This window comes from Chinchilla lanigera, unplaced genomic scaffold (genome assembly GCF_000276665.1).
Source record: "Chinchilla lanigera isolate Chin_1 unplaced genomic scaffold, ChiLan1.0 scaffold00094, whole genome shotgun sequence".
NCBI lineage: Eukaryota > Metazoa > Chordata > Mammalia > Rodentia > Chinchillidae > Chinchilla > Chinchilla lanigera.
In genome coordinates, this window is record NW_004955495.1 from 6,117,657 (window position 1) to 6,139,810 (window position 22,154).

Below are 22,154 nucleotides of genomic sequence, written 5' to 3' on the forward strand. Positions count from 1 at the left end.
TTGATCCTCCTGCATCAGCCTCCCAAGTGCTGGGATTACAAGCATGCACCATCATGCCCAGTTCATTTCCCCATTTCAAATCATTCTGGAGCCTAGAGCAACAATCCTGGAGGGGCAAGACTAGACATCTGGGGGACAACAGTCTGAGGGTTTTTTTTAATACTAGGACTTGAACTCAGGATGTTGCACTTGTCAGGCAGGTGCTTGTGCTGCTGAGCTATATCCCCGGCCAACAGTCTGAGTTTGCACCTGGCAGTGGGACCCCTTTTTAGGTGTGAAGCTAAATTTGCCCAGCATCCACCCAGCCATCAAAACAGGGAGGACATCAGAAGTGGCAGTGGGCAGAGGGACCAATAAGGAGTAGAGCTTGCCTCACTGGCTGTGTAGGATGTAGGGTGCTGGTGTGGACAGCACATGTGTTTGTGCGCGTGTGTGTGTATGTGTGTGTGTGTGTGTGTGTGTGTGTGTGTGTGTGTTTTGAAGCGCTGGGGATCAAATCCAAGGGTGCTCTACCGTTGAGCTACACCTCCTTTCCCTTTTATTTATTATTTTGTTTTGTTTTTTGTTGCTTTTTTGGGGGGTATTGGGAACTGAACTCAGGACCTCCCATTTGCCAGGCAGATGCTGAGCCACTGAGCTATATCTCCAGCCCCTTGTTTTGTTTTTTGAGACAGGGTCTTGCTATGTAGCCCAGGCTGGACTTGAACTCACTACGTAGCCCAGGCTGGTTCAAACTAGCTGCAATCCTCCTGCCTCAGCCTCCTGCATTGTGGCATTACACACATGTACCACCATGGCCAGTTATTTTTTACTTTGAGGACATGGTCTCACTAAGCGGCCCGGGCTGCTCCTTGAACTTTTGATCCTCCTGCCTCAGCTTCCCAGAGTGCTGGTATGACAGGTGCGCACCACCACACGGAACTAAGGTTTAACTTTATTTGGGGATATTTCACCTACGACCGGCTTTCTGGTAATCATTCTGCTCACTTGTCCCCAGCCTTGCGTAGTGGTGATGAGAATTCCGGGAAGTGACTCTCTCTCCCATGTTCCCTGTCACTGAGGCCAGCTGTGGAGGGCAAGGTGTGCAGAACACAGGAAGCTGACCAAGGCTCTGCGGTAGAGAGTTGGACGCTGTCTTCCCCAGCAAGCTGTGTGAACCCCAGTAGTGCCACAGCCTGGCAGAGGTGGCACCTACACACAGGCGAGGGGAGGACACATGTCACCAACATCAAAACCCTGAGGAAAAGGCAGCATTTCTAGAGCTGGGTGTGTTACTAGACACAACTGCAGCCAGGTGTGGTGGTACACACATGGAATTCCAGCACTCAGGAGGCTGAGGCAGGAGGGTTGTGAGTACGAGGCCAGCCTGGGCTACATAGTGAGTTTGAGCCCAGACATGATTTCCACGCAGGGGGTGCTACTCAGTGGTGAGCACTTTGTTAGCATGTGGGAGGCTGTGGGTTCCATTTACCCATCAAAAGAAACAAGAGGGAGGGCAGGAGAGACACACAAACGCATGTGTCGTCTGTCTTTGTGTCTCTGTCTCTGTTTCTCACCCACAATCTATTTCTTTGAGTGTACGTTAACAATTCTGCTTAGCTGCCTATAGTGCCACATACCTGTAATCCCAGCACTTGGGAGGCTGAGGTAGGAGGAAAACTGCAAGTCTTTCCTTTTGCAGTACTACACTAGAGATGGAACCCAGAAATGTTGGGCCTCTGAGCTACATCCCCAGCACTTTTTTAAAAATCTTTTTTCATTAGTACATATTTGTCATACATATTGATCACATTCATCATAGGGAATTTGTACTTGTACATATCTTTTTTGTTCGTTTTCTGAGACAAGGTTTCAAGGCCAGCTTGAACTATGTACCAGATCCTATGTCAATCAATCAATCAATCAGTTCATTTATTTATTTATTGGTACCGACGATTGAACTCAGGACCTTGTGCTTGCCAAGCAAGGCACTGTGCTGCTGAGCTGTATCTCTGGCCCCTCAATCAGACAATTTAAAAAGCTTACTGAAAACTAGGCGTGGTGGCGCACGCCTGTAATCCCAGCACTCGGGAGGCTGAGGCAGGAGAATCGTCGTGAGTTAGAGACCAGGCTGGGCTACAAAGTGAGCTCAAGGCCAGCCTGAACTGACCCTGTCTCAAAAAGACCAAAAAAAAAAATTACTGAATCTGAGTAGAGAGCAGTGGCACACACCTGTCATCCCACATTCTGGAAGGCTGAGCAGGAAGACGTCAGTTTAATTCCAGCCTGGGCAATTTGGTGACTTAGTCTCAAAGTGAACTTTCCAAAGAGGGCTGGGTACGTCTCTCAGTGCAAAGGCCAGCTCAGGCCCTAGTACTGTCAAAACAAAACAAAACACAGCAAAGCTGCCCCAGCACTGTGGCTGAGGGTTGGCCAATACTAGCCCATTCTTTTTTCTCTTCTCTTGGTCCTGGCAATGATACTTCTCAGGGGGTCATATGTGCTAGGCCAGCACTCACCACTCACCTGCCCCCGCCCCCCATTAGTCTGTTTTCTGTTGCTAATAATGGAATCCTACAGCCTGGGTAATCTCTGCTCCCCTCATTACTGAGGATTGAATCCAGCCCTTTTTATTTTTTATTTTCAGATATTGATTTGATTTTTTTATTTTCAGGGTCTCACTAAGTCAGTCAGTCACCCAGGCTGGGCTCGAACTTGTGATCCTCCTGTCTCAGCCTCCCAGAGTGCTGGGACGACACTGCACCTGCAGGGCAGGTTGGGTTTTATAGCCAAACTCTGGGGATCTTACTCCTTCAAGCTGGCCGGAAGGGAGCATTTGTCTCTGGAGGCTGTGTATGTGGCCCTGGAGGGGCATCTGTCACCTTTGCCACAGTACGGGGGCTGAGCCTCTGCACTGTCCTGGGAGAAGCACCTGGAAAGTGGTGACTCAGAACATGAGTCACCCCAGTGGCCATTCACAACTGCCTCTGCCTGTCACCTGGCCTGCTCCCCTGCACTTGAGGTACACTTAAAATGCCTGAGAAAGCATCCATCCAAAGTTTCATAGCACATATCTGTCATGCCAGCTACTCAGGAGGCTGAGGCAGGAGGATCCCAAATGCAGTGCTAGCCTGAGGAAACTCAGCAAATCAGCAAGATTGTGTCTCAGAATCTGAAAAGGGCTGAGGTGTGGCTCAGGGGTGAGCATTTGCCTAGCATACGTCAGGCCCAGGATTCCTCCTCCAGCATCACAAAAAGTAAAAGTACTAAAAAGCACCCACCTGAGAATCATTCTTGCCGCCTAAGGTGACAAGGGACTGGGAGCAAGCTGTGGCCAGAACAGTGGCTGCACAGCCCTGGGCAACCTTCCACCCGACGTGGCAGCCAGGATGCGGGGGTGGCCGCCGGGCAGACAGGGCCCATCTGGTGCGCAGACATCGGGGGACAGAGCTGCTCAGGACAGCGTGTTCCAGTTACTCAGCGTGGCCAACATTCCTGACATGTGGCTCGGGGCCAATGAATAATCTTTACGGCCCTCCTGGAAGGCAGCCCAACAGATCCTCTGGGGGTTCCCAGGCACAGAGCCCAGATGGGACCGAGAGGGCGGGCAGCCCAGACCCTTGCTTCTGCTTCCGCACATCCTCGCTGGGAGGCTCACTGCGGTGCCTCAGTTTCCTCTCTCATGGGGGAAGGAGGGGGGCGACAGCTGCCTGAGCGAGGCCTGGAGTCCCTGGCATTCGCAGGGCCTGGCGTTGGGAACTTATTCTGGAATTCATTCTGCAGAACCAGTCCAGAAAGGTGCTAGAATGGCGGATTCCTGTGGGGAGGTTTTGTTTTGTTTTGTGGCGCTGGGATTGAACCTCAGGCCTCCACACAGAGCTCCATCCCGTCCTTTTTACTTTTCGATACAGGGTCTCACGAAATCGCTAAGCTACCCAGGCTGGGTGAGGACTTCTGATCCACCTGCCTCAGCCTCCTCCATAGCTGGGATCACAGAAGCAGTGACACGTGCTTCCTCCAGCAGCCTCGAGACCGCTTGCAACTGCCCTCCCAGGCTGCAGCTGGGGACACCAGGGGCCCCTCATGCGGAGGTGGGGGCATTTAGAGGGGCAGGCACCATGCCCAGCCCAGCCCAAGAGGGGACCACGGGCTGCCCAGGAGAGGCTGTGCCCGTCACCTCGAAGCAGCCTGTGACCACGGCTGGGTCCCAGGACGCCGGGCTTGGTGCCTCTGCCCTTCTCTAGCTCCGGCCCCAGCACAGCGAGAAGAGGGCGGGGAGGGGCTGGGGACTTTGCTCACCACCGAAGGCCCTGCCCTGAGGCCCGGCTGTGGCAGGAGCACGATCTGGTGAGACTCGAGCTGGGCCCCTCCCCTCCCCCTTTGTGTCGCCCTTTCCTCATTCCTTGGGTGCCAAGGGGACGTGACACTTAGAATCCCACATCCTGCCGCGGATGTCACATCTGTCCTGGGGACTGGCGTGTCCTGAAACAACTTTTGTGTAGGTGAAGAAACAGTTGGAGCTGGGTGTGGTGACGCACACTGGTCAGCACACCACTCTGGGAGGCTGAGGCAGGAGGACTGCAGGTTCAAGCCCAGCCTGGGCAACTCAGCAAGACCAGGTCTCCAAAGAAAAGACAAAAAGGGCTGGGGACACAGCTCAGTGACTCAGGGGAGGCAGCCTAGGGGCGAGTGGGGTCTATCAGGACCTGGGAGTTGGGCACCAGGGGGCAGAACAGCCCGGGGTGAGGCTGAGCTCTGGGCGCAGGCAGAGCAGCTGTGCCAACCGGGGCGAGACCTTGGGCAAGGTGGACGCCTGGCTGTTTCCCATCTGCTGAGCACGGTGCCGTGTTCAGGCCCCAAGCTCTTCGGGAGGAGCCTGGTGGGCAGACGGCGGCCGAGTCTCCTGGGACCAACTCAGGGATAACCATGGAACATGGCGTCCTTTTAGGGCCTGACCTGGGCTGCAGTGAGCGCTTCTGGGAGGACTCTGTGGGGACAGTGCTGGGGACAGAAGAGGCCAGTGTGGGGGAAGGACAGTGGGGACATGGCCATAGGAGTTGGGATTCCTTTTTTGGTTCTAACCCTAACCCTCGAAGTGCTGAGCTACAGTCCCAGCTCTTTTTTGAAACAGGACCTCACTAAGTGCCCAGGTGAGACTTGAACTTGCAACTCTCCTGCCTCTGCCTCCCAAATAGCTGGGATGAGAGGTAAACTCCAGGATTCTGTGCTGGGGGGGACCACGGAGCCATGAAGGTGCAGAGTGGGGCTCCTGGTCTGATATCCACGAGCGCCCCCTGGTGGCTGAATCTGCGACTAAGCGTCTGCAGAGGCCCAGTCTACCAGCTCCATAGTGAAGCTGACTACAGGGGGCGGGTTCTGGAGCGCGGTACAGTGGAGGGGGCGGCCGCAGGGCCACCCTGGTGACCAGACACTGGCCATGTATGCTGGGACCCTCTGACCAACGATGGCCTAGGGGGTCAGTATGCACCACAGACCCAGCCACCACTCGCTCTGACGCAGAAAGAGGATTTATTTCCAGAATGTTATCAGCTAATAAAACCCACTGCAGCGTGACCATCCACATGCAGGGGTGGGCAGGGCTGCTGGGCACCCAGGGCCTCCGCTCCCCGGCGCCTTACACTCCGGCTGCAACGCCACCCTGATGCAGTGGCAGGGACCTGAAGCCAGCTGAGCCCAGGCCTGTACCTCCCTGTAAGTTTCCCAGGATGGCTGCCGTGACCCCCAGGGATGGGGCGCTGGGTGCAGAGGCCTGTGGAGGCCTGGCCAGCGCATGGAAAGGTCACCAAAGGAAGTTGATTTTTGGCCCAAATATCGTTAAAGGAGCTGAGGCTGCCCCGCAGGATGCACCTGGGGCGGAGAGTAGTGCTGGCTGCAAGACTCCTTTCTAAGGCACAGGGCTGCCCGCTGCCGGGCGAGGCTACCCTCCTGCCTCTGCACGCGCACATCTGGGAAGAGGCTCTGTCTGGCTTCTCAGCACAGGGGCCCCTGTGTCCTGGCCACCCTCCACTGTGCAGCTGACACACGCTGCTCTCCTCCGGGTCAGGACAAGCGCCCCTGCCCAGGAGCTCGGCCAGTTTTCAGCATGCAGACAGAGGTCCTGCAGGGCGGGACCTTGGTCCCAGGAGAGGAAGGCTGTCTGCCACAGACGGAAACACAGGACACCAGGGTCCCAACATCACTGTCCCACAGGAGAAGCCCAGATAGACAGGGAGCAGCACAGCTCACTGCTGAGGCAGTGGACCTGCCTCTGCTGCCCCTGCAGCCTCATCCATGGAGCCGTCACCCCATGTGGCATGAGACGGACAGAGGACCACAAGATGCTCAGCCCCTCCCCAGCCCAGGCAACGGGTGGGTTAAGGGGACAACACAGAGCTTGGCATCAGGACCTCTATGTCCTCAGCTCTACCGGGATGGACAGCACAGGCAGCCTGCTGCCACCCTCTGCAACCTGGAGATGAAGGTGTAGCTGCCCACAGGGAAACACAGGCAGCTGCTAGATGAGACCGTGGGCCCCCAGGATGAAATGAACTCGGGCTCTGGCAGTGGCTGGGCCCCTGAGGAGGCCAGGACAGATGCTCAGGCCTCACAGGACCGGGGGCAGCAGGAGCAGGGGGGCAGTGATGCAGGCCTGTGGGCAGGCGGCAGGGCTGTCAGCCCCCTCTAAGGCCAGTGGCTGCCGCTGGCCGGGTAGTTGGGCACGGTGGGGTACTCGGGCAGGCTGTTCCCAGAGAAGTTGTTGAACTGGGCCTCCCGCGACGGCGGGTCCCGCCAGGCACCTGTGTTCCACTCTGTCTGTGCCTTCTGAAAGCTTCCGCCAGCCCCACGGTAGATCCTGTGTACCTGCAGCAGGGACAGAATGGCTAGAGGAGTGCACAGGGCTTCCTCCCCATCTCATCTGCCAGCGGAGACCCAGCCAGTGTGCAGGGCACATGGGGACTGTGACCTGTACCGTCCCTTGGCCAGGCCTGGCACAGGGACACACGTGTACCTGTGGCTCGTAACTCCGGAGCAGATCCTCCCAGGGACCCTAGCTCCCAGCCACCTCTGCTGCCTCCTCCAACCTGCCTATTGAGGCCCCGCTGTCTGTCCTGCTGGAGATGGTGGGGTATAGAGCCGCCCTGCAGGCCTGAGGCTGTGTGCTCAGGGTCCGGCCCTTGAAGTGTCCGACGATCAGACCTGGGGCTCAGAAAAGAGAGGACCCTAGGCCTCGCCCATTGGCACACACCCTGGGGTTTCTGCTCAGCTCCTGCTCTCTTGGAATCTTTGAGGTTGACATGTGCCGAGCAGAGGGGCCACGTGTTCCCCCATGAAGTCCCTAGACGCTGGATCTCTGTGAGCTGCAGTGACATCATCCCACTTGTGTTGCCACAGCCTGTCTTTCAGGGGTATCCCTGGGAGATGATTCTGGAAGCCCTCCCTGTTGTCCCTGGGCTGACAAGGGGAGAGGAGGGGGGCAGGGGGGACCCTTGGGACCCAGGACCCACCTTCACGATCGAGATGGCCATCATGGCAGCGGACACGGAGAACATGATGGCGGGGAGCAGCATAACCACGGCGGCACCGACACTGGTCTGGAAGAACCCGATGGCCGCCAGCCAGCCACTGCCGGGAGAGACAGCGCGGGCTCACCTGGCGTCCTCCACGCATGGAGCTCCGACACGCCACAGGAACAAGGGGCAGTCACTTGAGGATGCACCCTTGAAAGGACATCAGACCACCGAGGAAGATGTCCAGGGCAGGACAAGACCTCCTCTTCCCGCCTGAGTGCGCGAGGAAACGAGGAAGCAGTGTTGTCCTGTCCCTCATGCTTTGCAGGGGGAGAAAAGACTCGAAAGTCACCAAAAGACTGGGACGTTCCCTCCTCTCACCCTCGTGTGCAGATCTCTGCTACAGTGGTTGTCGGTAACCATGAGAAACCGGGAAAACCCGAGTGTCCTGCACAGTGGGGCAGCAATGGGATATTCAAAGACAAGAAGGCTCCAGCACTGAGGAGGCTGAGGCAGGAGGGTCATAAGTTTGAGCCCCAAGGGCTGCAGATGTAGCTCAGTGCTAGGGGACCCCTGGGCGCAACCCCCAGTACCACCAAAAAAATAGGTAAGAAAGTGAGAAACACACAAGCCAGTCTACACGGCAAGACCCACAGAAGCCTGCTGACCTCTGCCCAACTCCTCCGCAGCCTGGCTGCCAGGCGCCTCCCAGGGTTGAGAGATGTGTGTACACGTGTGTGCTACACACGTGCTCGGCCACGTGCACGCAGCACCCCATCCCTGGGCTCCCCGAGCTGCTCCTGCTCCACCTGGCGCAGCCGCCTAGACGCGTACACTCTGAGCAGCTGGGGTCTCTCCAGTCTTCCATGAGGGGCACTCACGCCACCGCAGGTGACAGCACCAGCCTGCCCTGTCCGCTCTGCCCAGGGAGGCACGGGCGCAGGGTAGGGAGGAGGGATCGAAGGCCTGGGCAGATGAACAGAGCCTAGCAGCCCAAGGGGCCTGGTGGGCAGCAGGGGCCATGAAAGGAAGCCACAGCTGCTGGTGACTCTGCACAGCAGGGTGCAGCCGCCTCCTGACCATGCCCAGCAGCGAGGACCCTCACTCTCAGGACTCTCCCTCACAGCTGTGGTGACATCCCAGGCCACCTCTGTCACTGAGGACTCAGGGAGAAATGTCCAAGCCTCTGCGTCCCAGTGGTGCCGGGGAGAGACACAGGCATCCGTGGCAGGGCAGCAGGGTGGGACAGGGCAGCACATGGGGCATTTGCAGATTTCAGTCCGTGGGCCTAGGGCCTGGGAGCTTACTGGATGCAGAGCGGAACACACAGAAGAGCCATGCAGGGCTCAGCGTTTGCCTGGCAGGCTTGAGTCCCTGGGTTCCACACCAGCACCAAACATAATATTCAAAAGCAAAAAAAAGGGGGCTGGAGATTTAGCTCAGCAGCACAGCACCTGCCTGGCAAGCACAAGGTTGTGAGTTCGATTCCCGGTACCGGAAAAAAAACAAAAAACAAAACAAAACAAAAAAGCAAAGAGCTGGGCCTGAGGGGGTGGCAGGTCTAGCAGTGCCTCTGGAGCCAGAGGAAAGCACCAACAAGACACAAGAACCTCGGCATGGCACGTGGTGGCCACAGGACAGGGAGTGTGAGAAGCACAGGGACACAGAGTGAGAGAACCGCCACCTGTGGACGCAACACAGGAAAACCCCGAGTAGCTGGGCACAGCAGCGGACACCTGTCACCCAGCACTCTGGGAGGCAGAGGCAGAAGTGCAAGCTCCAGCTCAGCCTGGGTCACTAAACAACTTTGCAAGACCCTGCTGCCAAAGAAAAAGTAAGAACGAGCTCAGTGCAAAGGCTCTGGGTTCCATCCCCAATATTGGAAAGAAAAAAAAAGGAAGAACAAAGAAAGCAAGCCTCCTGGTGAGGCAGTGTTCGCGGCACAGACAAGCTGCTCCTATTGTCTGAGCAAAGGCAGTGAGTTGCTGGGTGTGGTGGCACATGCCTGTAATCCCAGCACTCAGGAGGCTGAGGCAGGAGAATCACTGTGAGTTTGAGGCCAGCCTGGGTTACAAAGTCAGTTCAAGGCCAGTCTCAACTAAACAGTGAGACCCTATCTCAAAAAAAATAAATAAAATAAAATAAAGGCATTAAGAGTCACCTATAATCCCAGCACTCGGGAGGCTGAGGCAGGAGGATTGCTGCAAGTTCAAGACAAGCCTGGGCTACAAAGTGAACTCAAGGCCAGCCTGAACTGCATAGTGAGACCCTGTCTCAAAAAGACCAAAAAAAAAAAAAAAGAATCCCCCAGGTAAGGACACCTGCAGCCACTGCTTGGTGCTGTTAAGTCCTCCAGCCCTGGGACACAGGAAGGGAACTTGAGTGAGACTGAGCTCAACCAGCACACCAAGTGCCAAAGATGCTACCTGTGGCCAGCCATGTGACAGTTCCCTAAAGGTGCCCATGTTCTTATCCCCTGGGGCCTCCATGGCAAAAGGGACTCTGCAGATGGGGTCATGTGTAGGACCCTGGGGGGTTGTCATCCTAAACACCTGAGGATCCAGTTTCCCCCAGGTTCCCCAAACGGGTGTGGGAAGCTGAGAGGCTGGGAGAGGCTGAAGATGTGGCACTGCCAGCTCTGCAGATGGAGGAAGGGGCCACAAGCCTAGGGCTACCGGCGCCTACAGGAGCCGAGATGGGCCCACTTTACAACTCTGACCTCCAGACCTGAGTTTATCCATTTGTTTTGGTTCAGGCCATCAAGTTTGTGGTCATTTCTTCCACCAGCCCAAGAGATCTCAGAGAGGTAGAAGGTGGGAGAGGGTGCCCCCCACCACAAGAACTCTTCCATCAAGGACCATGTAACAGGTGGCATCTTTTCAGGGCTCTCAGCTGTGCCATACCTTCCAGTTCTCCAGACCAGGTGACCTGGCTCAAGCCCATGGCACACAAGTGAACTTCCTGTCCCCTCTGGTGCAGACGCCCCATGCTGAGGCAGTGAGGTGCCAGCAGGGGCCTGAGTTACCCTCGCCCCGCATCCAAAGCCCGCTCAGGGTCTGTTTACGACAGCACACCCTCGACAGCAGACACACACACTTCTACAATTCTTTTTTCATACTGGGGGCCAAACCCAGGAGTTTCAGACTGAGCTGCAGCCTAGCCTGTTGCCAGTTAACACACACCCCTCCACGGCACCCCAACGTGGAGCTTACCATGCACCCCATCCCGAGAAGCCAATAGCCTGGATGACAGTCAGGACAAACTGGGCTCCGAAGATGAAGAAGAACGCCATGAAATTGAAGGAGCTGTCAGCTCTGTGGGGGACAGAAAAATAGTGATTACGGCCTGACACTCCACAGGAAGGCGCAAGGCCGGAGGGCAGGACAGGTTCTCCTACTTCCCCGCACGCTGGAAAACACGTGGACTCCCACGAGTCACCGCGCCTGCGCACAACCAGGCTCTGACTGCGGCACCAACACTGCGCCTCTGGAAGGACAGCACAGCCCCCGCGGCCTTCGCTGGGAGACCCCAATGGGTCCCCTTGGCCTGGAGGGGTCCCTGTAGGGACAGCAGGGGGGCAGGGAATTTCCCGGTGCCCAGGGCCATCCACCTCCCACTTCCTTCCTGCTCTCTGTGGCCCTTGCAATTCATGTCTTTCCTGTCTTTGGGGACGGCCTCAGGCGCCTTCCCACCTCACTCCGTCTGCGGCTCAGGGACAGACTAGGGGTGAACATGACACACACCTGCCTGACAGGGTGTGCAGCTGACAAAAATGTCCACAGCAGCATGACTCACAGCCCCAGTGGAAACAGTCCCAGCGTCCACTGAAGCGGGGATGGACACACAGCCCCTTGCTGATCACAGCATGCTTCTGGGGCCGCTGTGACCCCACCTGGCCTCAGGATGGGAGGGCCAGGCTGCGGCGGGACTGTGTGGGGCCACACCAGAGGTGGGGAGTGGCTAAGGCCACAGAGTGGAGCCAGCAGGGTGTCCCATCCTGGGACCCTGGAGGAGGCTACCCAGCTGAGGGACATGGCGTTTCAAAAACCTGGACTATCCAGGTGTGGTGGCTCACACCTATAATCCCAGCACTTAGGAGCCTGAGGCAGAAGGATTGCTGTGAGTTCAAGGCCAGCCTGAACTACACAGAGAAACCCTGTCTTGAACACCACCCAAAAAAGCCAGGAGTGGTAAGAGGCAGGTCCCCACTCCCACCTTGTACCCGCCCCCACATGTCCACGACTGTGCCAGCCCTGCCAGGCTGGGAGAGCACAGCAAACCCTGTACATGGTCACACTGGCTTGGTGTGTTTCCTGAAGAAGCCATGGGAAAGAGCGCATACTGGGCATGGGGGCGCAGCCTGTAATCCCAGCACTTGGGAGGCTGAGGCAGGAGGATCACTGTGAGTTTGACAAAAGCCTGGGCTACAAAGTGAGCTCAAGGCCAGCCTGAACTGCATACTGAGAGCCTGTTTCAGAAAAACACAAAAAGAAAAAGGAAAGGAGCACAGCTGTGACACTGGCTCTTGAGGATACTGGGTTCAGTAGGAGATGTCAGACACAGGATGTATGGCACAGGCTCCATGGACAGGAAACGCCCAGGACAGGCAACTCCAGAGACAGGAAGTGGCCCCCTGGGTGCCAGGGCTGGGAGACTGCCTGGGGACAGATGGTCAGGGTTTCCTTTGGGGTGATGAGAGTGTTTTAGAAACAGGTAGTAGGCAGCAGCCGGACAGCCTGGGGAACGCACTACAACACTGAGCTGTCACTTGAAGTAGGTGAGCTGTGGAATGTGAAGAAAATCTCACCGAAGTTGCTACTGAAGTCCAAAATAGAAGCCGTGAGTGGTGGCAAATAGCTGTCATCCCAGCTCTAGCAGAGGCTGAGGCAAGAGGATCACAAGTTTGAGCTCAGCCTGGGCCACTCTGCGACTTACAGAGACCCTATTTCAAATAATAAAAATGACTGGGGATGCACCTCAGTGTGAGGGCCCCGGTTCCATCCCCAGTACCAAGGGGGGCACTGATAAAACACAAAACAGAACATTCAGCAGCTGGATGTGGCCCGCGCAGTAATCAGCTGCTACCCAGAGTGGAACAGCTACTAATAACTGGGCCAAACCTGGTGCAGGCCAGGCCTAGCTCCCTGTGCACGGGGTGAATGGCACCGGAGCCAGCGCGCACACAGCGGTTACTCAGTGCCCCCTCAGCACCATAAGAGTCCAGAGCCCACCAGAAGCGGGAGGGACAAGTCCAGGGCCGCCTGTTCCATCCCACTCACCGGAAGGCCTTGTAGACGGGCCGGAACCAGCACACATAGCTGCAGGGGGTGAAGAGCAGCAGCCAGACGAAGGCCAGGCCGAAGTTGGCTCCCGAGCCACCGCCAATCCACCAGGCCAGGCAGGCGACAAGGTTGACCCCAAGGGTGGCACAGTAAACTGGTGGGGGTGAGGGAGAAGAGACTGAGCCGGGTGCCCCTGAGGATGCTGGCTGGCCTGAGGGTCACCTCTTGTGCTCTGGGGACACTTCGGGACCTCAGGAGGAGCTGGGTGAGGCCAGGCAGTGGGCTGGCTTAGGATAGGGGCCCAAAGATGGGCTCAGGGCACACAAGGGACTCCGAGGGTCCCTGTCCCTACACTCTGCTGCCTCAGGACAGATGGGGTACCGCTTGGCTGCCGAGGACAGGGTGGCTCCAGGCGACCACTCCCTGGGTCCGGTGGTCGTGGGCCTGTGTCCCACCCCTGCAGCCCTGCACCATGCTCACACATCCAAAGCCGATAGATCCTCTTCACCAGCACCTGGTGCTCGATGGGGATCTCGTCAGCAAAGTCCTGGTAGAAGCAGGGCTTCAGCGGGATGAACCGAGGTAGCGGTGGAAAGTTGTTCTCCTTCCCTGCAGGAAGAAAACCCCAAGACAGGCCCGCTAGTGGCTGCTGCAGGGCATCATCCCCATCCTCATCCCCCCTACACCAAAGCCTGAGGATCTGTCACCTCCCACAGCAGAAGGGATGCTGCAGCTGGGCTAAGTGATGGACTAAGCCGGAGACTATCCTGACCATCTGGGCACCTGTGTAACCCAGGAGAGGGCGTGGGAGGGTGAGAGGCAGAGAGAAATGGAAGACACCTACTGCCAGCTCTGCAGATGGAGGAAGGGGCCGCGAGCCAAGGGCTGCAGGTACCCAGGTGGGGTGGGGGGACCTGGGTTCTCCCCAGAGCCTCAGGAGGGAGTATCCCAGTGGCTGCACCTGGACTCAGCCCAGTAACTCATTTCGGACTTCTGATTCTCAGATCCTAAGATGGCAAATTTTTACTTTTTTTTCCACTCCTGGGGATTAAATTTAGGGCCAATCACATGTTAGGCAAGCATTCTACCACTAAGCTACACTACACTTTCTTATTTTAAAATTTTTCAGATGGAAGCCAGGTGTGGTGTCGCATGTCTGTAATCCCAGTACACGGGAGGCTGAAGCAGGAGGATCATTGCAAATTTGAGACCAGCCTGGGCTACAAAGTGAACTCAAGGCCAGCCTGAACTTTTTGAGAGCCTGTCTCAAAAAGACATATATACATAAATAAATAAATAAAATTAAATTTTGGGACAGGGTCTTGCTAACTTGACCAGTCTGGCCTTGAACTTTTGATCCTCTGCCTCAGCCTCCTGAGTAGCTGAGATGAAAGCCCTGGGCCGTACCAGGTTTAAATTTTGTTGTTTCCAGCCAGTAAGTGTGTGGTGAGTTCCTTTGTTAGTTATTTTATTTTCTAGTGATTCTTCACCACACCCGCACCACACTCACACACACTCCCCAAGAGTCCAGCAAGTGGAACATTACCAGTTCACCAGGCTTCTAGAGCAAAGTCCCAAAATCCCAGCGGCTTGAAACCTCTGAAATTTATCTTCTCTGCTACAGAATCCAGAAGTCCAAGGCCCAGAGCTATGTCCAGCCAACGTCCCTCTGCAGCTCCCAGGAGGCCATTAGTGCCTCTTCCAGCCTCTGGGGCTCCAGTGTACCTCAGCTCGTGGCCACATTGCCCTAGTCTGCCTCTGCCTCCCCCATGTGTCCGTGTCCAAATTTCCCCCTTCTTACTGGGACCCACCACTGGGTTATGGTACCTCACTCTAATATGGCCTCAACTTAACTAATGATATCAGCAAACACACACCCTATACAACTGCTGCTTGCAGGATGTGAACTACTAGAAAGAGGCCAGTGAGGCAGCTCCAGGGCAATGTGTGCCGGGGTGGGGAGCCCAGCAGTCTAAGGGTCATGGGCATAGCCAGTGCAAAGGCCCTGGGGTGAGCATCCTGCAGGTCTAGGAATGGTGAAGAGACTGGGAGAGGACAAGACGGCAGGAGTTGGGGCAGCTATGGAGGAGCCTGTGAGGCCCCTGGGCCCCCCTCCAAGGCCAGCTTGCTTTACTTGAACCTCCATCACTCCCAACCCAGAGGATACATATGAATCACGGCCTGTCACCAGCTTCCTGCCACTTTTGACGTGGCAGCTTTGCAGACAAGAACACATGTAAGCCAAACTGTGGCACCCCAGGCATGGCTAGGCAGAGAGCTGGACAGTGTGCTTGCAAAAGCAGGCTCAGGATGCAGGCTACATGACAACAGGTCATGCACAGGCTAAGGACACATGTGGGAACTGCTGCTATCCCTCCCCACCTGAGCACCCCTCCTAGGAACACAGAGCAAACCCTTAGCTGCGGCAGCCCCGTGGGACTCACCAGACATTTCCGCTTCAGCTGACCTGGCACCTGGGCTGAAGCCTGCAGCCACCTGGAAGGAGACAGGACATGAGGGACCCTTCGGCCACTGGGGGATCTGACGCCCAGCTGTGGGCCGGGGCCACCCTCAGTGGGGGCCCACTGTGACCAGAAACCTGTGTTTGGGAGCAACACATCGGATTTCTGCCGGAAAGGCCAGCCCAGCTCAGCTGCCAGCTCAGCGAGTGTCACAGGCCGGATATCGGGCCCCCAGGCAACACTTCCCCTCTGAGCCTGGTGGGAAGGGAAGGGTCAGGCAGCAGCCTCTCCCTTCCACATGGAGGTGCCTGGTGCCTGGGCCAGGTGGGTGCACGGCTGCCCTGGCAACACGGTGTGGTCAGCAAGGGATGTTGGCCAGAAGGAGCAGCGGGTCCTGCTCCAAGTCCCCACTGTCAGTTCTAGCCCTGTCCTGACACAGTGGCTCCTCTGGGTCCCTTCTTGCCACCCATGAAAGACAAGAACACATGTAAGCCAAACCGTGGCACCCCAGGCATGGCTAGGCAGTAAATAGGAAGACCCCAAAGAAGCCTTTGGGTCAGCTGAGCCCAGACTGCCAGTGTCCAGACACCCCTGTCCCCGAACACTACCAAGTGCCTGACCACACTCAGCCCAGCTGCAGTCCCCGAACCTGGAATGCAGAGCTTCCCAGCCCCAGGACCCCAGCCAGGACACTGGCTCCTCTTAACAGACAGCAGCTTGGGTTGAGGTAAAGGTTTATTGTCACTTGTCAGAGGTGATTCCTGACACACTGTGGAGGACTCCGAGGCAGTGAACCAGCCCTGGGGACAGGGCAGGACCCTCATCAGTGAGGAGGTGGGAGACCCAGCCAGGCAGCAAGTGTCCTTAAACTGGACAGGCAAGACGGCAGCCCCCAGGGGAGCCTCAGGGCACAAAGCCTGCCCAGGAACAGAGGAAGTTCCAGAAGAGTGGAGCCGCTAAGCCTACGTGTCAGGGTCCAGCAGGTCACACTGGTTCTCGAGGACCCCACGGAACACCTGGAAGCGGTGGTTGAGGTCAGGCCGGGCGTGGACACGGAAGCGGGTGCCCAGGGCACCGTCGGGTGAGGTGGCCCCGTAGAAGACGCGCCGGATGCGGGAGTGCACGAGGGCCATGGCGCACATAGCGCAAGGCTCTCGGGTGACGTACAGGTCATAGCCGGTGCACACGTAGGGCTGGCCGTCCTCATCCTCATCTTCCTCCAGCTTGCGCACAGTGCCCGCGTGGGCCTGGGGGGCAGCAGCCGGGGAGAAGGCACAGGTCGGGTGGGCGCGGAGGTCATGGGCACCACGGCCCTGGCCCTGAGCCACGAGGTCGATGCACACCATGACAGCATGCAGCAGGGGGCTGGTGGCACTGCGGCAGTCGTGACCCATGGCCAGCACACGGTCCAAGGCGGGATCCACCACCACAGCCCCCACAGCCCGGAGGCCCTGGGCCGCTGCCCGCTGGGCTACTCGCACTGCCCGCTCCATGTAGCCCTGCATGACGGCTCGCTCCTCCGCTGAGAAGAACTGCCCGGCCAGCGCACTGGTCACCCGCTTGTCCTCATGGAAGGATGTGGGCCAGTGTACCCGGGCCTCCTCGAACTGATTCCTGGTGAGGGGTGGCCGGGCAGGCACAGGTACCAAAAAGGGCGGCCCCAGGCCTCGGGGGTCCACAGAAGGCTCGGGAAGCAGCTCAGCCAGTGAGCGTGGACCTGGGGCGGGGCCGGCCAGGCATAGCAGCAGCTCTAGCACGGGGGCACCGTGGCTGTTGGGCCGAGGCCTCACCCGCTTGAGGTGGGGCTGTGCGGGCAGCGGGTGGACAGCTGCCACCTCCCGGAGGAGGCGGGAGGTCTGGCGCTTGTCAAGGACGGGCGCGGCGTAGGCCAACACCAGCTCCATGTCCCCAGACTGCTGCTCGGACAGCACAGGGACAGCCTGCCACGGTGCTGGCTCCTGCTCTGTGCTCCCAGCCACCTTCTCAGGACCCTGCCGCTCCGTGAGGCCTGGGGTGGGCTCCATCCTCATCCTCAGCAGGCGGGGACTGTGGAAGACAGAGATCGGTGGGAGCAGAACATCGCCTGGCAAGGGAGGCAGGCCCCCAGGAGCCGGTGGAGTCCATCCCAGGAGGCTGGGGGCTCGATGAGGCCTGATCCGGAGCCCAGCCGCAAGTCCAGCCCGTTGCTGGACGCATTCTCGCCCACATCCTACTCATCTCCTGGTTTGCAGAGTCTAAGCCTCCACTGGCTCTTTAAGAAAGCCGAGATGTAACTCATACCAAAAAGAACATTGCTTCCTTTGTTTTGCTTTGAGTGCTGGGGCTGAAACGCAGGCCCTTGTGCACGCTAGGCGAGCGCTTACCCGAGCCACGGCCCCAGCCTGAAGAACATCATTTCTAAACGATTCCACGGTTGTTGGTGTGCGTGGAGATGTGCAACTACTGCTGCTACTACATTCCAGAAAGTTTTCATCACTCCCCTGGCAAACCTCACCTCACACACCCCACACACCAGCCCCGGGCAACCACCCACCTGCCCTCTGAGCCTCCGGCGGGCAAAGTCTGAACAGGAACAGACTTGCAGCCTGGAACACAGAGCAGCAACTCTAGCAACGGCCGGAGGTTTTAGGCCTCAGTGCCACAGCCTGAAACTGAACTGGCCAGCAGTGTTACAAACGGAGCCCTCTCTAGCGGATCCTCCAGGTGAGACAGCAGGGCTGAGTCCGGACTCCAGCCAGGTAAGGTTCTGCGCAGAGGACCTGGATTGCTGTGGCCAGGCTCCTGACTATGCACGGGGGGGGCCCGATGGGCGCCACTGTCAGCTGCTACACCTGCAGCAGCGTGGAAGAGAACACACGAGGGCTGGGGCATAAGGCCACCTCCCGAAACAGCACACGGCGACGTCTGTAAAGGGCTGGACAGAAGATAGCCACAGAACCTGTGTCCCATGGCAGCCTTCCCATGGCAGATCTAGGCGCCAGGGCATGGTGACACATGCCTGAGGCGGCCCTATAACGCAGCGCTATGGGAAGCTGACCAGGCCCCTGTCGCCCCAGGCTCGCCCACCTCCTGATCCACTGGTGGCAGAGGCGCGATGGGTAGGGTGGGGTCTGAGGGTGCCACTAGGAGCGAGAAGAGCACCCTGGGAACCCGGCTACCCGCTACATGCAGCTCTGCCCGGGCTGTCCGGCAAGGCTCGCTGCACGCAGGCCCTGTGGCAGGAGCTCAGCGGCAGCACCATCACCGTCCCCACAGCACAGTGACGCTGTGCGCGCTCTGCCGGGAGGCTGTGCCCCAGTTCTCCACCCTCAGAAGTCACGGACAGTGGGGCAGGGGAGGCTGGAGACAAGGCCACAAGGCTGGGGGCCAGGAAGCCCAACAGGAGGCCAGGCGCACACACAGGACTAGGGGATGCCGCTTGTGCTTCCTGGATTTCTGGTGCTGTCCCAACTTGCTATCTTGAAGCCACCAGCTTGGCTGGCAGGGTGTAGCCCCTGCCCATGTCTGCCCCAACTGGCTTGCTGCCACAGCATCCCCATCAGACCACCACATCCGCTGTGGGGATGGCCAGCACCAAGTGCAAAGCCAGCCTGGCACGAGGCTCCCTACGACACATCCTGCAGCTCAGCTGACCCCGATGTCACGGACCTGAGGAGCTGTGGCCATGAGCCAGGGCTGGCTGCACAGCAACACTCACCACCCTGTGCCACGCAGAACAACCCACCCTCCCAGACCTGACAGTGTACACTCAGAAAGCAGCTGGCCCTGCATGGTGACACACAGGTCATCCCAACAGTCTGGGAGGCTGAGGCAGGAGGATCACAGGTTTGCAGATAACCTGACCTATTCAGTGACTCAGTAAGGCTTTTTTTGAAAATAAAAAAAACTTTTAAAAGGGTAGGAGAACCGATCCCATATGTAAGCCCACTTCAGGCAACTTAGCCAGATACTTTTGCAAAATAAAAAATAGGGGAAAAAAATAAAGGCTGGATATGTAGCTTAGTATGAATGCCCTGAGTTCAATCTCTAGTACTAGGCCGGCATGGTGGCACTCACCTGTAATCCCCGTGCTTGGGAGGCTGAGGCAGGAGGGTTGTTTTGAGTTCAAGACCAGCCTGGGCTACAAAGTGAGCTCAAGGCCAGCCTGAACTGCATAGCCAGACCCTGTCTCCAAAAATTAAAAATAAATAAATAAAATAAAATAAAATAAAATACAGGTCAAAAAAATTGTTTAACACACACCAGGCATGATGGCACACACCTGTATTCCAGCTTCTTAGGAAGCTAAACTAAGTTAGGAGTTCAAGGCCAGCCTGGGCAACTTAGCAAGACCCCATCTCAAAATAAAAAGGGCTGGGGATGCACCTAAGTGACAGCGCAGTTACTCAGCATATAAGAGGCCCTGAGTTCTACTCCATCATCATCATCAAAAAAACAAAACAAAACAAAGAAAGTAACATCACAGATCTTATGTCTCTATCAGACAATGCTGCCTTACACTTCACTAGTGATGAACCACAGATGACATTAAAATGGTTCTGGATGGTCTCACACACACTGGGACCCCAGAGCCCACCGCCCCTCCAGGGAGATGTGTTCATCATTTCAGTCATGGGTGCCACTCTTATGAGGTACCACCTGGCTCAGCCCTGGATGGCCATGGGACCTGGGTGATGGGTTTATAACCCACACAGGCCTTCTGCCTGACCGCCTCGGCCTGAGCTCAGCCCGTGGTGAGCACACACAGCAGGAGGAGCTGGTGGCAGCAATGAGACCGGAACGTGCAGTGTGGTACCTATTGTGCCTCAAGGGGCTGTGCCGCCTCTGCAATCGCTGCCCAAGGCCTCAGGTCAGCCAGGGCCCACAGGGGGCTCCTTGGTGGCTTTCTGGATCCTTGGGCACACAGACACCACTTCTGCAGCCCACGTGGCCTGCCAAGGCCACAAAACTCCACTGTCCCCAGAGCGAATAGGAACACAGCCTCATTTGTCCCTCCAAGCTGCAGCCTCTGTCCCCAGACAAACAAAACAAGCGACACCAGAAGGCTGCCATCAGGACGTGGCAGCCTGGGAGGACGTTAAAGTCAGGAGGCTGTTGCAAAGATTTCAGGGACAGGCGGACCCCTTTCTGTTTACTGCTCTATGGAACTGGGTGATGACTGTCCCAGCGGGTGGGATGGGCTCAAGCCAAAAACAGTTCCCTCCCACCTGCCACAGCCCACGGGCGGCATCAGGGAAAAGGGAACGCTGACAGCCACTCCCTTCAGCAGCCAAGGACACCTGCCCCTTCCTGGGGGTCTCTACCCCAATCCTAGCGGGGCAGAAGGCTGTAGGCCTTGGGTTCACAGAACTGCACTATTGCTCCAGCCCAGTCTGGCACTCTGGGACAAGAAATGGCATCTACTTGGAGTGGGTGAGTCTCCATGGTGACATCCCTGCTACAGCCCAGGCTGGTCTCACCCTACAGATAAGAAACCAAAGCAAAGACTCACAACTGAGACCCGAATGTGTCTGGCCAAGCAACACCCCCAGACAGGACCTGCCACAGAGGACCTGGGCCTGGCTCAGCCAATCCCTGGTGGGGTGGCCTCAGCACCAGTCCCTAACCCTTCCTAGCTTCAGCTTCCACTGTTATGCAGTGGGAATTTGATCACTGTCGGCAGTGGATCAGGAACAGAAAGTGAGAAAGCAATGACAGGGCATGAACTGTCTTCAGATTCAGTGATTCTAACAGTGTAGTGGCTCATGCCTGTAATCCCAGCACTGGGGAGGCTGAGGCAGGAGGATTGCTGTGAGTTCAAGGACAGTCTGAACTGTGTGTCAAGACACTGTCTCAAAAAGTAAGAAAAGACTTGGTTATGCTCCACAAACGAGCCCCACAGCTCCATGGGGCACAAAAGGTGTGATCATCTCAGGCAGATTTCAGGAGGGCTCCTCAGAGAGTGAAACCCATGGCTGTGCCTGGAAGGAGGGGAGCAGGAGGGAACTCCAACCACAAGGAATGGCCAGCGCCCAGTCTGAGGATGCACCCATGCCCTGAGTGGATGCTTGTGTCAAATGTAGTTTCCGGGGCTCAGCCCCACTGAATGGAAGGAGGCCCCAGGATGCACATTTTTAATGAATCCTCCCCAGGGAGGATAGTCACCATCAAAACACAGGATGTATTTAGTATAAATATATCCCAAGCAATCTTCAAGATACACTTCTGCATTTTTTTTTTAAGTCAGGGCCTGAGGATATAGCTCAGTGGTGCAAGTGCCTGCCTGGCAAACTCTGAGTTTGAGTCCCAGTACCAAACAAAAAAACTCAAGCATGGTTTTGCATGCTTCTAATCCCAGCCCTTGGGACACTGAGCCGAAAGGATTACCATGAGTTCAAGGCCAGCCTGGGCTACACAGTGATTGAAAGACAGCCTGAATCACACAGCAAGACCTTCTCAAAAAAAAAAAAGATACACTTCTGCATGAAAAGTATTTCTTGAGCCAGGCCTGGTGACACACATCTGTAATCCCAGCACTGAGGTTGTGACAGAGATGATCCCAAGTTTGAGGCCACCCTGGGATACAAGGCAAGTTCAAGGGCAGCCTAAACTATGTAGAAAGACACTGTTTGAAAACATTAAAAAAAGATTGGTTGTTCAAACAGAACATTAAGGCTGGGTGTGGTGGTGCACACCTGTAATCCCAGCACTTGGGCCTGGGCTACAAAGTAAGCTCAAGGCCAGCCTGAGCTGCATAGTGAGACCCTGTCTCAAAAAGACAAAAAACAAAAAACAAACAAAAAATCAGAACATTAAACCGGGTGTAGTTTTGCATGCCTGTAAAAATCCAGCACTTGGGAGGCTGAGGCAGAGCTTTGCTGTGAGTCTGAGGCCAACTTAGGTTACAAAATGAGTTCAAACCCAGCCTGAACTGCACAGTAAAA

At 56.8% G+C, this 22,154-nt stretch overlaps 1 protein-coding gene across 6 annotated transcripts in view; it reads right to left on the bottom strand.

Moving 5' to 3' along the window:
- Window positions 1-5,491: 5,491 nt before the first annotated feature.
- Window positions 5,492-22,154, bottom strand: part of LOC102024127 (secretory carrier-associated membrane protein 4) — a 19,341-nt gene continuing 2,678 nt past the window's right edge. For 2 of the 6 annotated variants that reach the window (XM_013505270.1, XM_013505271.1), the window contains exons 2-8: window positions 17,765-17,816; window positions 15,214-15,265; window positions 13,250-13,378; window positions 12,767-12,923; window positions 10,700-10,801; window positions 7,485-7,602; window positions 5,492-6,840 (exon numbers count right to left, since the gene is read on the bottom strand). In XM_013505270.1, coding sequence (XP_013360724.1) covers window positions 6,661-6,840; window positions 7,485-7,602; window positions 10,700-10,801; window positions 12,767-12,923; window positions 13,250-13,378; window positions 15,214-15,220 — 693 coding nt within the window. In that variant the 5' untranslated portion in view covers window positions 15,221-15,265; window positions 17,765-17,816 and the 3' untranslated portion in view covers window positions 5,492-6,660. Of the gene's footprint in view, window positions 6,841-7,484; window positions 7,603-10,699; window positions 10,802-12,766; window positions 12,924-13,249; window positions 13,379-15,213; window positions 15,266-15,880; window positions 15,978-16,247; window positions 17,278-17,764; window positions 17,817-22,154 lie in introns of those variants that run through there. The other 4 variants (XM_013505269.1, XM_005405943.2, XM_013505268.1 and 1 more) reach the window with 3 other exon arrangements.